The 12,141-nt window shown below is 42.1% G+C and overlaps 1 protein-coding gene across 2 annotated transcripts in view; it reads left to right on the plus strand.

The window, feature by feature from the left end:
- Window positions 1-12,141, plus strand: part of SEC24D (SEC24 homolog D, COPII coat complex component) — a 115,071-nt gene that overhangs the window by 8,956 nt on the left and 93,974 nt on the right. Inside the window, exons 3-6 of one of the 2 annotated variants that reach the window (XM_027543733.1) lie at window positions 2,941-3,070; window positions 8,565-8,713; window positions 9,984-10,259; window positions 10,803-10,930. In XM_027543733.1, coding sequence (XP_027399534.1) covers window positions 2,941-3,070; window positions 8,565-8,713; window positions 9,984-10,259; window positions 10,803-10,930 — 683 coding nt within the window. Of the gene's footprint in view, window positions 1-2,940; window positions 3,071-8,564; window positions 8,714-9,983; window positions 10,260-10,799; window positions 10,931-12,141 lie in introns of both variants that reach the window. The other variant, XM_027543732.1, reaches the window with a different exon arrangement.

The following is a 12,141-nucleotide window of genomic DNA, read 5'->3' on the forward strand; positions in this document are numbered from 1 at the left end:
ATCTCTGTGCTAAGACAGCTCCAGCCCGTTCAGAATTCACCACGAGCAGGCCTTCCTCTCTAAACTTTTCTTGATTCCCATAGGAGGTGTTAAGTAGTTCCTCTGCATTTTACACTTGTCACCAGGGGCTGTAACTGTTTGTTTACATGGTTGTCTGTTCCCTAAGAGCTCTAAGTGCCTCAAAGGTACACTGAATGTATATTGAACAAGAATGAATTTGAATCATTGCTACAGAGTTGATTTCCAAAAATAAAAGGGAAAGAATCTTTTAGTAAGATTTGTGTGAGACATTTCTGCTTGAGTGTGGAAGAACTGTTTTTGGTTTGGTTTGGTTTTTAGAAACAGGTTTATAAATATATGCGTCTCATGTACACATGAAAATACCAGGGCATGAATAACTCCGAGAACTAGTTTTTGATGCTGTATGAGAGCTGCTGATGAAACTGCTGTTTGCATACCTATTTAAGGAATGAGAATATCTTTGGATTCTTGAAGTGCCTTTAATTATTACTGCATTAGTGCTAGTATTGTAGATTTTCTATTTTTGTCCAAAATAATGTTTTAAGAATGAAAATACAAGAGTGCATATAATTATGATATATGTATCTTGTTAGACTATATTGATAAATCTTTGGAAAAAAGGAGACAAAAGGTATGACCAGGGTGAAGAAACTAAGATTTCTTGGGAGATTCCCTTTATATATCTGACATTGTTCTGGATGCTCCTATGCCCATTACCTAGTTTAATTCTCAGAATGATCCACAGAGACAGGGGACAATGTTGCCATGGTACGGTGTTAAAAGTTTAGGTTCTGAAAGAAAAAAAGTATCTTTTTAGGGTCTCAGGTGTTTAGTGATACAGGAAGAATGCAGACTCCAGTCTGTATGGCTATAAGTCTCATGTTTTTCTAACTCTGCTGGATTCGAGGTATAAACTGTATATAAAAATAAGAATAATATTTGTTGTTTTTGTTCTTGGTATATGGAAAATGGCTAAAAAAAACTGTGACGGTAAAGTTAATATAAATTTTTTCTTAAGTTTGAGGAAATCAGTTTTAAGAAAAGAAACCTTTGTATAAGTTTTACTAATATTATTCATGACTACTGCTACTTCACTGGCTATGTTTCATTCTGGATTACCCAGGCATCTGAGAGCATGCCCTTCAGAGGGTTATTATGACCACATAAGAAATTCTTCCTGGGCCACTGTAGGGTCATCCAGTCACTTTCCTTACTCTCTAAGGGAATAAACTTTCTCGGAAGATGAAAGAAGAAAGGAAAAAAAAAAAAAAAGAAAGAAGAAAGGAAATGTTGAGTATGAAATACCACTGTGAGGTCAAATGGAAGAGTTCACAGAAGGCAGCCAGGAGGTCACTGGTGACAGTGCCAGAGAGGAGAATGGGGTCAAAAGTAAAGTGAGTGAGAGAAAGAAAACTTGTGGTTACCAGGGAGCAGAGCAGAGGCAGGGTAAACTGGGGGATTGGGACTAACACATACACTCTGCTGCTGCTGCTGCTAAGTCACTTCAGTGTGTCCGACTCTGTGCGACCCCATAGACGGCAGCCCACCAAGCTCCCCCATCCCTGGGATTCTCCAGGCAAGAACACTGGAGTGGGTTGCCATTTCCTTCTCCAATGCATGAAAGTGGAAAGTGAAAGTGAAGTCGCTCAGTCACGCCCGACTCTTAGCGACCCCATGGACTGCAGCCCATCAGGCTTCTCTGTCCATGGGATTTTCCAGGCAAGAGTACTGGAGTGGGGTGCCATCGCCTTCTCTGCATATGCACTCTACTATATATAAAACAGGTGACTAATAAGGATCTACTCTATAGCACAGGGAACTCTACTGTACTCGGTAATGGTCTATATGGGGAAAGTATCTAAAAAAAGAGTGAGTTATGTATAGTAACTGATTCACTTTGCTGTGCTGTTGAAACTAACACAACATAGTAAACCAACTATACTCCAATAAAAATTAGAGGAAGAAAAGTTGAATGATCTGGAACAAAAGCAGGCAGAATGGGAGTAGGGACAAACACATAGAAGAAATGTACTTTTTCTCTTTTTTCTTTGCTGAAGTCTGAAAGGGGTGTCACAGGTAATCATGTTTGAACCTTTCCTTCTGCAGTGAGGGGAAACTGAGGCCCACAGAGGTAAACTTCTTGCCCAGCCTGGCTGGATGGGGCATCACACTGCTCTAACCCAAACTCAGTGATTTTTCTCCTTTACCACCATTTCTCTGTAAGAAGAAGGAGAGAAAAAATGTTTGAGAACAGTTTTAAAGAGAAACTTTTAAAGATCTCTGTTGTAGAAGAGGTGCTTGTAAGTTAAAACGGGCACTGCTGGGAGCATCTTCATCGCATGTGGTCTCGTAGTTTGTATGAGAAACTGAGATGACTTGAGCAGGCCCTCAGCTGCTTGTCACCCAGCCCGTGGGAATCCTGGAAAAATGATTAACTCTGAGGTCCATGCTCTGGATCCATGGGAGAAACAGATGCCCTTCTCCATTCACTTTCCTCATGCTGTAACTCAGGCATTTTCAGAGGTCCTTTCCCCCTGTAGTTAGAGTTACTACGCTTTGCGAGGCCTCATACTGTTTTTCTCCCCCGATTTGCAGTCTGATACCCAGTGGGCGCATTTCACTGTGTACTCGGGCAGTCTTTATGCGATGGTGCATTTCTGTCAGGGTGCCTCTCTACCAGACACAAAGATTTGCTTCTGTTTTAGTTTCTGGTTAAAGTGGTGTCCGCACTCCTGTCACTGTGGCGGTCAGTGATGCCGCAGCCTGGCGTGGGTGAGTCTGTGCCGGCGAAAGCAAGTGTGAAGGAGACCCTGTCCTAACCCATTCTGCCCCTCCTGCTTTCCATTTTTGACCTGTTACCTTTGTGTTCTCTCTCCCTGCACATTCACACTCTTCTAAGCTCCTGTCCTTCCCTTGCAGGCATGATAAAGCCGGCGGGGCCTCTGGGGGCAGCTCCCCCTGGGGGGATGTTGCCTCAGGGCCATCCGCCTCCTGGACCCCATCAGTTCGGCCAGAACGGAGCTCATGCGCAAGGTCCTCCTCCACAAAGGTGAGCTAGAGGCTAACCCCCATCTGTGTAATCTGCTGAGACTGTCTCACAGGTCCCTTTTGGATGTGCAGGTTTGTCGATTGAAACTTTGACCTCTCGATGCCTCGAAAGGATCTATTGGAAAACGGTCAGGAAACAAAGTGTTTCAGTGCTAATAAATAAAATACCAATACAGTTAAAAAAATAATGAAAATGACTTGTGTCAGTAGCTTTTAGTTTGGAATTGTATTCATCTTGTGTGTATGCGTGCTCAGTTGCTAAGTTGTGTCCGACTCTGCAACCCCATGGACTCTATCCGCCAGTCTCCTCAGTCCATGGGATTTCTCAGGCAAGAATACTGGAGTGGATTGCCATTTCCTTCTCCAGGGGCTCTTCCCAATCCAGGGATTGAACCCACATCTCCTGCGTTGGCAGGTCGGTTCTTTACCACTGAGCCACCAGGGAAGCCCATGTTCATCTTAGTGCTTTGTATTAATCTCTAATTCCTTCAGATGTCTGTGCTTTATATTCTCCAGTGGAATTTTAAATCATCTGTTCCCTTAAATCCTTTACAGAACTGAGTTCAATGCCAGTAGGTGCTGAATAAATACTTTAAAAAAATTAAATCAGATTGCGGCCAGTGGTGAGGACTGTGGATTTGATGTGGAAGGCACACAGATGCCAGTGAAGGACTGTTGAAAGGCAGGGCGATACTAAAAACAACCCAGGAAATCATTCTGTTTGTGTTTATAAATTAAGGAAGGGAGAAGTGGGAGGCGGGCCCGGAGAAGCCAGGGTGTGGGATGTGGGACATGCTGGGAGCCCTGCAGCCGCTTGGGACTGTGCCCTGCAGGGGGAACCCACCTCACACCTTCCTGGCTGGAATCCCATTGCCGTGTGTCCTGTGAGGTGTTGCTGTTGAGAATCCCAGTGCTAAGTGGTAGACAGTCTTTACGTTGGCATTTGTCCAAGGATTACCCAGAGGCTGTGTTCCCAGATCCCTTCCCTAGGTTGTCAGGCTGCAGGATTGGGGCTGGGGCGGGGAGTGGGCCCTCTGGAGGGCTCTGGACCCTGCCAGTAGTGAGGCCCTTGGGTTACCCTTTCGAGACCTAGTCCCTGTTGATGGGGAAACCCCCTCTGGCACAGTTTAAATCATCACTGACAGGGCATTCGTGAGGCTGTCATTTCCTGGTTCTTGTTCTGATAACATTTTCCATTGAAACGGTAGCTCTGAGATGCAGTGAAGGTTATTGTAGGGATCACTGGATGAGTGAGTCTAAGAAATTTGGTTTCCATGGGACTGTGCTTTGAACACGGAGCATGAAGTCCAAGGCCCCAGTTCAGGACATGCCCCTCCGACCCCTCGTCTCAACAGTGTAGCAGTGGGGCCTGCGGGGAGGACGCGAAGGTTGAACCCAGACGCTACCTCTGGTTCATTACCCTTGTGATGCTGGTGACGTTCCTAGGCCTCTAGATCTCATTTTCTTCACTTGTAAAATGAAGAAATAGAATGCTCAGTCCTGAATATAGGCAAGATGTTCTGGAGAAGTACATTGTTGTGAACTGTCAAGCAGGTCAGATTATTTTTTTAAAGAAATGCAAAAATAGAACAGCCGCTTTGAAGTTAAAATTCGAGTCACCAGAAATAGCCTAGATTGCTTTGAACTTTTTGGTTATTTCCACTTGTTTTGCTTGAATTAGGTTGCTTGTGTGTGTGTGTGTGTGTTAGTCACTCAGTCGTGTCCGACACTTTGCAACCCCGTGGACTGTAGCCCCCCGGGCTCCTCTGTCCATGGAATTCTCCAGGCAAGAATGCTGGAGTGGATTGCCGTTCTCCTCCCTAGGGGATCTTTCCGACCTGGGGACTGGGCCTGGTCTCCTTTGAGCCACTAGGGAAGCCCAGGTAAATCATGGACTTGGCCATCAGAATGATCTTGGCTGTGTGGCTGTGCGCTCTGCACGGCATCTGCCACAGTGATGAGTAGCAGAGATGGTAGGGTCGGGCGTGTGTGATACTTGTGGCTCAGGCAGTTCTGGCTGGACAAGTTGCTCTGCCTCTGTGTGCCTTGGTTTCCTCATCACAGGTGTAGCAGTAAAGATGTGCTGGTGAGGATTTTGGTCATTAATCCATGCAGATAACCTCGCACTGCGCACAGCGCCCATCAAAGGCAATGTGCATTAGCCGTTATTGATACCAGCTCACTGGACTTGGGAAGTCTCTGGTCTGTTGCTTGCCCTGCCTGCTAGCTCAGTGCAGCTACCTATCACAGCTCAGTTGAGGAATCTGCCTATATTGTGATTCCTAGGGAGACACTGACAGATTTTGCCCCATCTCTTTCTCCTCCTGTACTGTTCAATTGCTTCAGCTTAAACTGAATTAAAGGTTGGAAATGGAGCTATAGAGACTGAATTTATGGTTGACGGTGGGGAAAGATGGGGGTAAGGGATAGTTAGGGAGCTTGGGATTGACATATACGCACTGCTGTACATGGATAACCAAAGAAGGGCCTACTGTATACCACAGGAAACTCTGCTCAATGTTATGTGACAGCCTGGACAGGGGAGTAGTTTGGGGGAGAAGGGGTACATGTTTATGTATGGCTGAGTCCCTTTGCTGTTCACCTGGAACTATCAAACTTTGTTAATCAGCTATACCCTAACACAAACTAAAAAGTTAAAAAAAAGGAGAGATCTGGTGTTCAGGCTGAGCCTGTGTTGAGACTCCCTAGCCTCATAGGACGCTTTTCTGTGTCTGCAGTTCAGTGCAGGGCAAAGGGCCCAGTGACTGTGCTGATGAGTCATTCCAGCCTGATGACAGGGGTTGTCAGAGAGCAAAGGTCACATGTGGCCTTTTTGTGATGATCATAGCACTTCAAGGAGTCATTTGTCCTGAGAGGACCCATCCTAGAAGTCTTTTCATTTTTTACCACATCTAAACTGTTGAATAAAGTCATTATGCTGACTTAAATTTTAAAGTCATGATTTTTATTTTTAAATATTGCTATTTCAAAGTTTTCTAAAACTTAAAAATCATACCTAGTCATTTGGCTTTTTTATCTTGGCTGAGGCAAAATAAATGTCTTAAAATTGTAAATGGTACTAAAGTTCTCTACAGTGTGTTACTGCTGGGTGGGATTAATTTCTTATATAAAATCTATAACCTAAAGTTCCATTTTTTAATTATTAAGGGAAAATTTAATTGTAAGTGTTCTGTTTTGACCCAAGAAATGGGAAATTACATGAGAGGGAAGGTGGGAAGGAGACTTGTCTTCCCAAATTGAAGCTATTACTAGGGTGAATCTACCAAGAAATTGGTTTCAGTGGAAAAGTAGAAAACAAGAAAAATAAGAGGAACACATCGTTGTTTTCTTTTTCTTTTTTTGTGTGTATGTGTAAAGCAATGATGGTTTGGCAGAGCTTTTATCTTATTCAATGGGCTTAGTATTTAAAAATCTAGATTTTGTATCTATCTAATCTTGAAAAATTTGGTACCTTATCTCCAGATTCTAACAAACTTCAGCACGTCACTCACTTCTTAGGCAGTTTGTTGTTAACTTGAAGATGAAAAGTGTTTGAGGTTGAGCAGACCACAGACAGCTGAGTCATCTCTTGAGAGGTTTGGGGTGAAACCGAGGCTCAGTTCTCATATTTTATTAATCCTCAGGTTATAATCCTTTATGGTCCTTTTTGATTACCTCTTCTGACATTCAATGAAACAGTTAATTAAAATATGTAATTGGAGCTTTTCTATTCTAAGTTTCATTATAATTGTGTTAAATCTATAGATTTAACTTGAAAAGGATTGATATCTTAATAACTGAATCTTTTGATTCATAAACAAGTATATTCCTCTATTTAAGTCTAGTTTAATTTCTCTTAGCAATAATTTATATCTTCTCATATAGAGGTTTTGCACTTATTTTGTTAAATTCACTCCCAATATTGTATGTTTTTCAATGGTATTATAAATGGTGTATTTTAAACTTTCACTTCCTCATTGTATGTTGCTAGTATATAGAAATAGAATTCATTTTTGCAAAAAAAAAAGTAAATGTTTCTTAACCAAGAAACATGCTGAATGGAGTAATCAATGAGAAATACTTAAATCTGTATGATTTTTAATTCTAACCACATTGTATTTAGAGCAGGAAAGGGACCGTTCCATTTTTATGGATTGAAAACTGAGAGCTACAAGGAATTACATGGCTTGTCCCAGTTCACACAGCAAGTCTTTAGGTTAGGAATCAGGGGCCTGGATTCTCACTGAAGCTCTGAGATCCACATGGCCTTGAATAAACTAATTTTGAAAAGTAATGAAACTTGAAAAATATTAAACCACTTTGTATGTTTAAGATGTTTTGTTAATCTTTTCATATGTGTATCAGAGCTTTTAAAAATATTTTTATTAAAAAGTTATTTAATAAAAGTTATCCTTTCAATACTATTTTACTTTTACTTTTAAGTTGATAATATTGCTTGACTGATTCATGTTGACATATGGCAAAACCACCACAATGTTGTAATCATCCTCCAATTAAAATTGATTAATTTAAAAAATCCAATCTGTTTAAGAGTTAGGTTGGTCAGAAAAAAAATTTGTGAATTTCTGATGCCTAACTCCTAGGATATGTATTAGGCAGTGAATGATAAGTTGGCATTTATGGGTCAAAAAGTAATAGCTAATGGTTGTTTAGTCTCTCATTCCGTATTTTAAATCTTTAACCTTTTGTTAAGAAATACTTGAGGGTGCTTGTCCTACTTCTATTTGAAACCTATTTCATCCTGTCTGTACTATCTATCTCTTTAAAAGTGATTCACAGGATTTTATATTTAAGAAATATTGTTAACATCTATGAAATATTTCTGAACATGTTGGGGAAATGTTTTTTCTCGAAAGAATGAATAATACTGCCCGCCTTCTCTGGTTAGCCCAAACCCTGTTGCTGGACCTCACGCTACAGTCCCTAACGTGTTCTGTAGCATACGCACATTCTGCCTGTGTGCAAATGTGTCCTGTTACCTATGAAACCCCATGAATGAGTTTTCAGAAAAAGACAGCATAATTTTTTGAAAAAAATGAAATGATTTCTTTTTATGAAGCAATGGATTTACAAAGCATATCTTTAACACAGTTCTCAAAAACTTAATTCTAAGTGATCATAAAGATACAGTCAACAAACAAAGCATTTTAGTTTTCTTGGTTTCTGTCCGATTGATCATTAGCCCTAGTATAGATGATTTCTAATGGACTCAGCTTCCTAAATTGATTTCCAAAACTTGTTAAGTGATGACCATTAGAATTTTTTTTTTTTTTTGGCCGTGTGTCTTGATATCTTTAGCATGTGAACATAAATATGGGATGGTGCTACATGATTGATTTTGAGCTCATGTCGAGGGTAAAGATGTATCATATAGTATCAGTGGTTTTCCTAGTGCCCACTAGACAGGCTGATTGAACTTTGCAAGTTGTTGTATGTCATTTGCGTGCGACATTAACACCCCTTTTCTCCCTCAGATTTCCTGGCCCTCCACCTGTCAATAGTGCGGCCCCCGCCTACCCACCATACTCGCCCTCAACACAGTCGTCATATCCAAGTCCAGGGTCCACTTCGTCCGTCGCCCAGCTGGGCAGTCAGCTCAATGCTATGCACATTAACAGCTATGGTAACAATTTCATTTTTCATGATTATTGACTGCCTTGTCTCATGAGTATTTTCAGTAAGAAACTTTTCCCTCAGATTCAAAATAGAAATATCTCTGGTATACCATATTGAACTAATTTTGGACATTTTCATATAAATTATCTGTATTATGTATGGCAGTAATTTTTTTTTCCAAATTATGCTGCCATTTATTTCAAGGTAAGTGAAGGACCCGCAGAATGCCTTACATTCAACACTACACCAATAAAAAACAAAAAATACTGACTTCACAAATAAACATTAGAACAGTGAAATTACTTTAAGAAATGTAAGTTTTAACCCTGTGTTTATTGTGAGGCCCACAAATCAAAAATATAATATTCTTAGTTTCACAGTGCATTTTAAATTCTGCGTTTAGATCATGGGAGGAATGGAAGCTCAGATGTGAGGCAGAAAAGATTAATAGAGAAGACAGTTACAGTACTGAGATGTTCATCAGTAGAAATGCTGTCTATTTTAGGAGGCATGGACATGTTCTCTGGGACAACTGCAGGGTCAGCCATTGATCTGGATGACCAATGTTTTCATTACTTATAGTTAGTTTCTTAAAAGTATCAGTAAAACTCCCCTCAGAATATTTCCTTTTACTGGTTTCAAAATGGATAAATCTTCAAAGCAGCAACTCAGTTTCACATAATCAGGGGAAGGAAGAAATAATCTGGTTCTACAACTTCAAATATGACTGGATAGAATTTTTGTTGCCAGTCCCTTCTCCTTCGTTACTTCTTCCTACTTCCAAAATCCATTCTATCAAGTCAAGCACAGGATGCAAATAATTTATTGACCTGAGTAAATAATGCTTGTTATGTAAAAAATTTTTTTCTTCTGTATGGTTTTCTATACTCTGCACCAGACAAAGTTCAGTTGCCCAGTCGTGTCCTACTCTTTGTGACCCCGTGGACTGCAGCACGCCAGGCTTCCAGTCCACTTTTCATGATAATTAATGCCATGTATCATGAAAAGTGGATGCAACTGAGTTAAAATTTATCCCTCTAATTTTCTATCATTATAAATGTAGCTCTTTTAAAATTCTTCACTTGTATTAAATACCCCAAATAGGATTTGTGTTACTTTCCAAATGATGATTTCTTCCTGTGGGGGAAAAATTGACTTGTAAGAGTGCCTTCTTGCTTTACTCAGGAAAAGGAGTGTCCCTGTTGTATATATGTGGTAGAAGTGAAAGAGTTGCGGAGTATGGTGTTTAGGTCGGCTGGTCTTCTGTTTTTGCCTAGGTTCAGGGGTGGCCCCCCCAAGTCAGGGCCCACCTGGCCCTGTGTCAGCAGCATCATTCCAGGGGCCTCCACAGCCTCCACAACCATCCATTTTGCAGCCTGGATCTCAGATTCTGCCCCCACCGCCCACTGCGCTCAACGGTCCCGGTGCCTCACCCTTGCCTCCGTCAACGCACAGAGCAGACGGGCTCCCTGGGCCTGCTCCTCCGAACGCCCAGTACCAGCCCACGCCTCTCCCAGGACAGACCCTGGGCCCTGGATATCCTGCACAGCAGGGTAAGGTTGCCTCGGGTTACCTGGGGGTACCCTTAATTGGGGATCAGGTTTGTTTCTATGTTACTGCTGCTGCTGCTGCTAAGTCACTTTAGTTGTGTCCGACTCTGTGCGACCCCATAGATGGCAGCCCACCAGGCTCCCCCGTCTCTGGGATTCTCCAGGCAAGAACACTGGAGTGGGTTGCCATTTCCTTCTCCAATGTATGAAAGTGAAAAGTGAAAGTGAAGTCGCTCAGTTGTGTCCGACCCTCAGCAACCCCATGGACTGCAGCCTTCCAGGCTCCTCCGTCCATGGGATTTTCCAGGCAAGAGTACTGGAGTGGGGTGCCACTGCCTTCTCCGTACTAGACATCTATCCCTTACTATTTTTGAATAGTGTAACCAGTAAAAAGAAGAGGAGAACTGTAGATGTTTGTTTTAATTCCCTGCCTTATTTAATATAAGAAATGCAGCATTCTCGACTGAACAGCATAGTATTGTCAGTGAGCCCTCCATCTGCGTTTTGGGGTTATAGTCATTTCTTTTTAAACTTTCTTCCAAGCAGCTAACTACGGGCCCCCAGTGGCAGGTGCACAGCTCTCCTACCCGGGAGGGTTCCCAGGAGGGCCTGCACAGATGGCTGGCCCACCGCAGCCCCAGAAGAAGCTGGATCCCGACTCTGTTCCCAGCCCAGTAAGTGCTCTGCTCTCCGTCTCCCTCACGAAGAACCCACTCTTCATTCAGTGTTCTCAGAAGCTCTTCAGTCTGTCAGCGTTTACCCTGTCCTTTATCGTCCGAGCACAATACCCATCACGTGGGTGAGGCTCATTTCCCTCTGTGGATGTCTGGGGTGGGGAGGGCGCGTCATGGTATACCAGAGGTCTCCATGAGAGAGGCAGCCTATGTGGGCTTGTTTGGTATCATGTAATCTTGGCAGGATCCACTGATGTTTATTCTCATGTATATCAGCAGTATTTATTGATAGTTAATGATTCATTTGTAGTAAAAATATATCTATATAAAAATGCTATTTTCAGAAACTAAAAGATCCTTTCAGGACACCCATAGGAGTGAAAGTACAAAGTATTTTCAGTTCAGTTCAGTCAATCAGTCGTGTCTGACTCTTTGCGACCCCATGGATCGCAGCACGCCAGGCCTCCCTGTCCATCACCAACTCCTGGAGTTCACTCAAACTCACGTCCATCGAGTCGGTGATCCCATTCAGCCATCTCATCCTCTGTCGTCCCCTTCTCCTCCTGCCCCCAATCCCTTCCAGCATCAGAGTCTTTTCCAGTGAGTCAGCTCTTCGGATGAGGTGGCCAAAGTACTGGAGTTTCAGCTTTAGCATCATTCCTTCCAAAGAACACCCAGGGCTGATCTCATTTAGAATGGACTGGTTGGATCTCCTCACAGTCCAAGGGACTCTCAGGAGTCTTCTCCAACACCACAGTTCAAAAGCATCAATTCTTTGGCGTTCAGCTTTCTTCACAGTCCAACTCTCACATCCATACGTGACTACTGGAAAAACCATAGCCTTGACTAGACGGACCTTTGTTGGCAAAGTAATGTCTCTGCTTTTGAATATGCTATCTAGGTTGGTCATAACTTTCCTTCCAAGGAGTAAGTGTCTTTTAATTTCATGGCTGCAATCACCATCTGCAGTGATTTTGGAGCCCCCCAAAATAAAGTCTGACACTGTTTCTACTGTTTCCCCAAAAGTATTTTACGTATTTTTAAAAACTGGTTTAAATAAAATTAGAGCTATAACTTATTCTCCTCCACTGAAGTGAGTTTCTTTAGAAGAGTACTCTTTAGTAACTATATCAGTCAGCTTTATTAGGTTTAGTCTGCATATCAAACAGTCCCAATTTAGCTTACATCCACAAAGATTTATTTATCACCTA

This window comes from Bos indicus x Bos taurus, chromosome 6 (genome assembly GCF_003369695.1).
Source record: "Bos indicus x Bos taurus breed Angus x Brahman F1 hybrid chromosome 6, Bos_hybrid_MaternalHap_v2.0, whole genome shotgun sequence".
Lineage (NCBI taxonomy): Eukaryota > Metazoa > Chordata > Mammalia > Artiodactyla > Bovidae > Bos > Bos indicus x Bos taurus.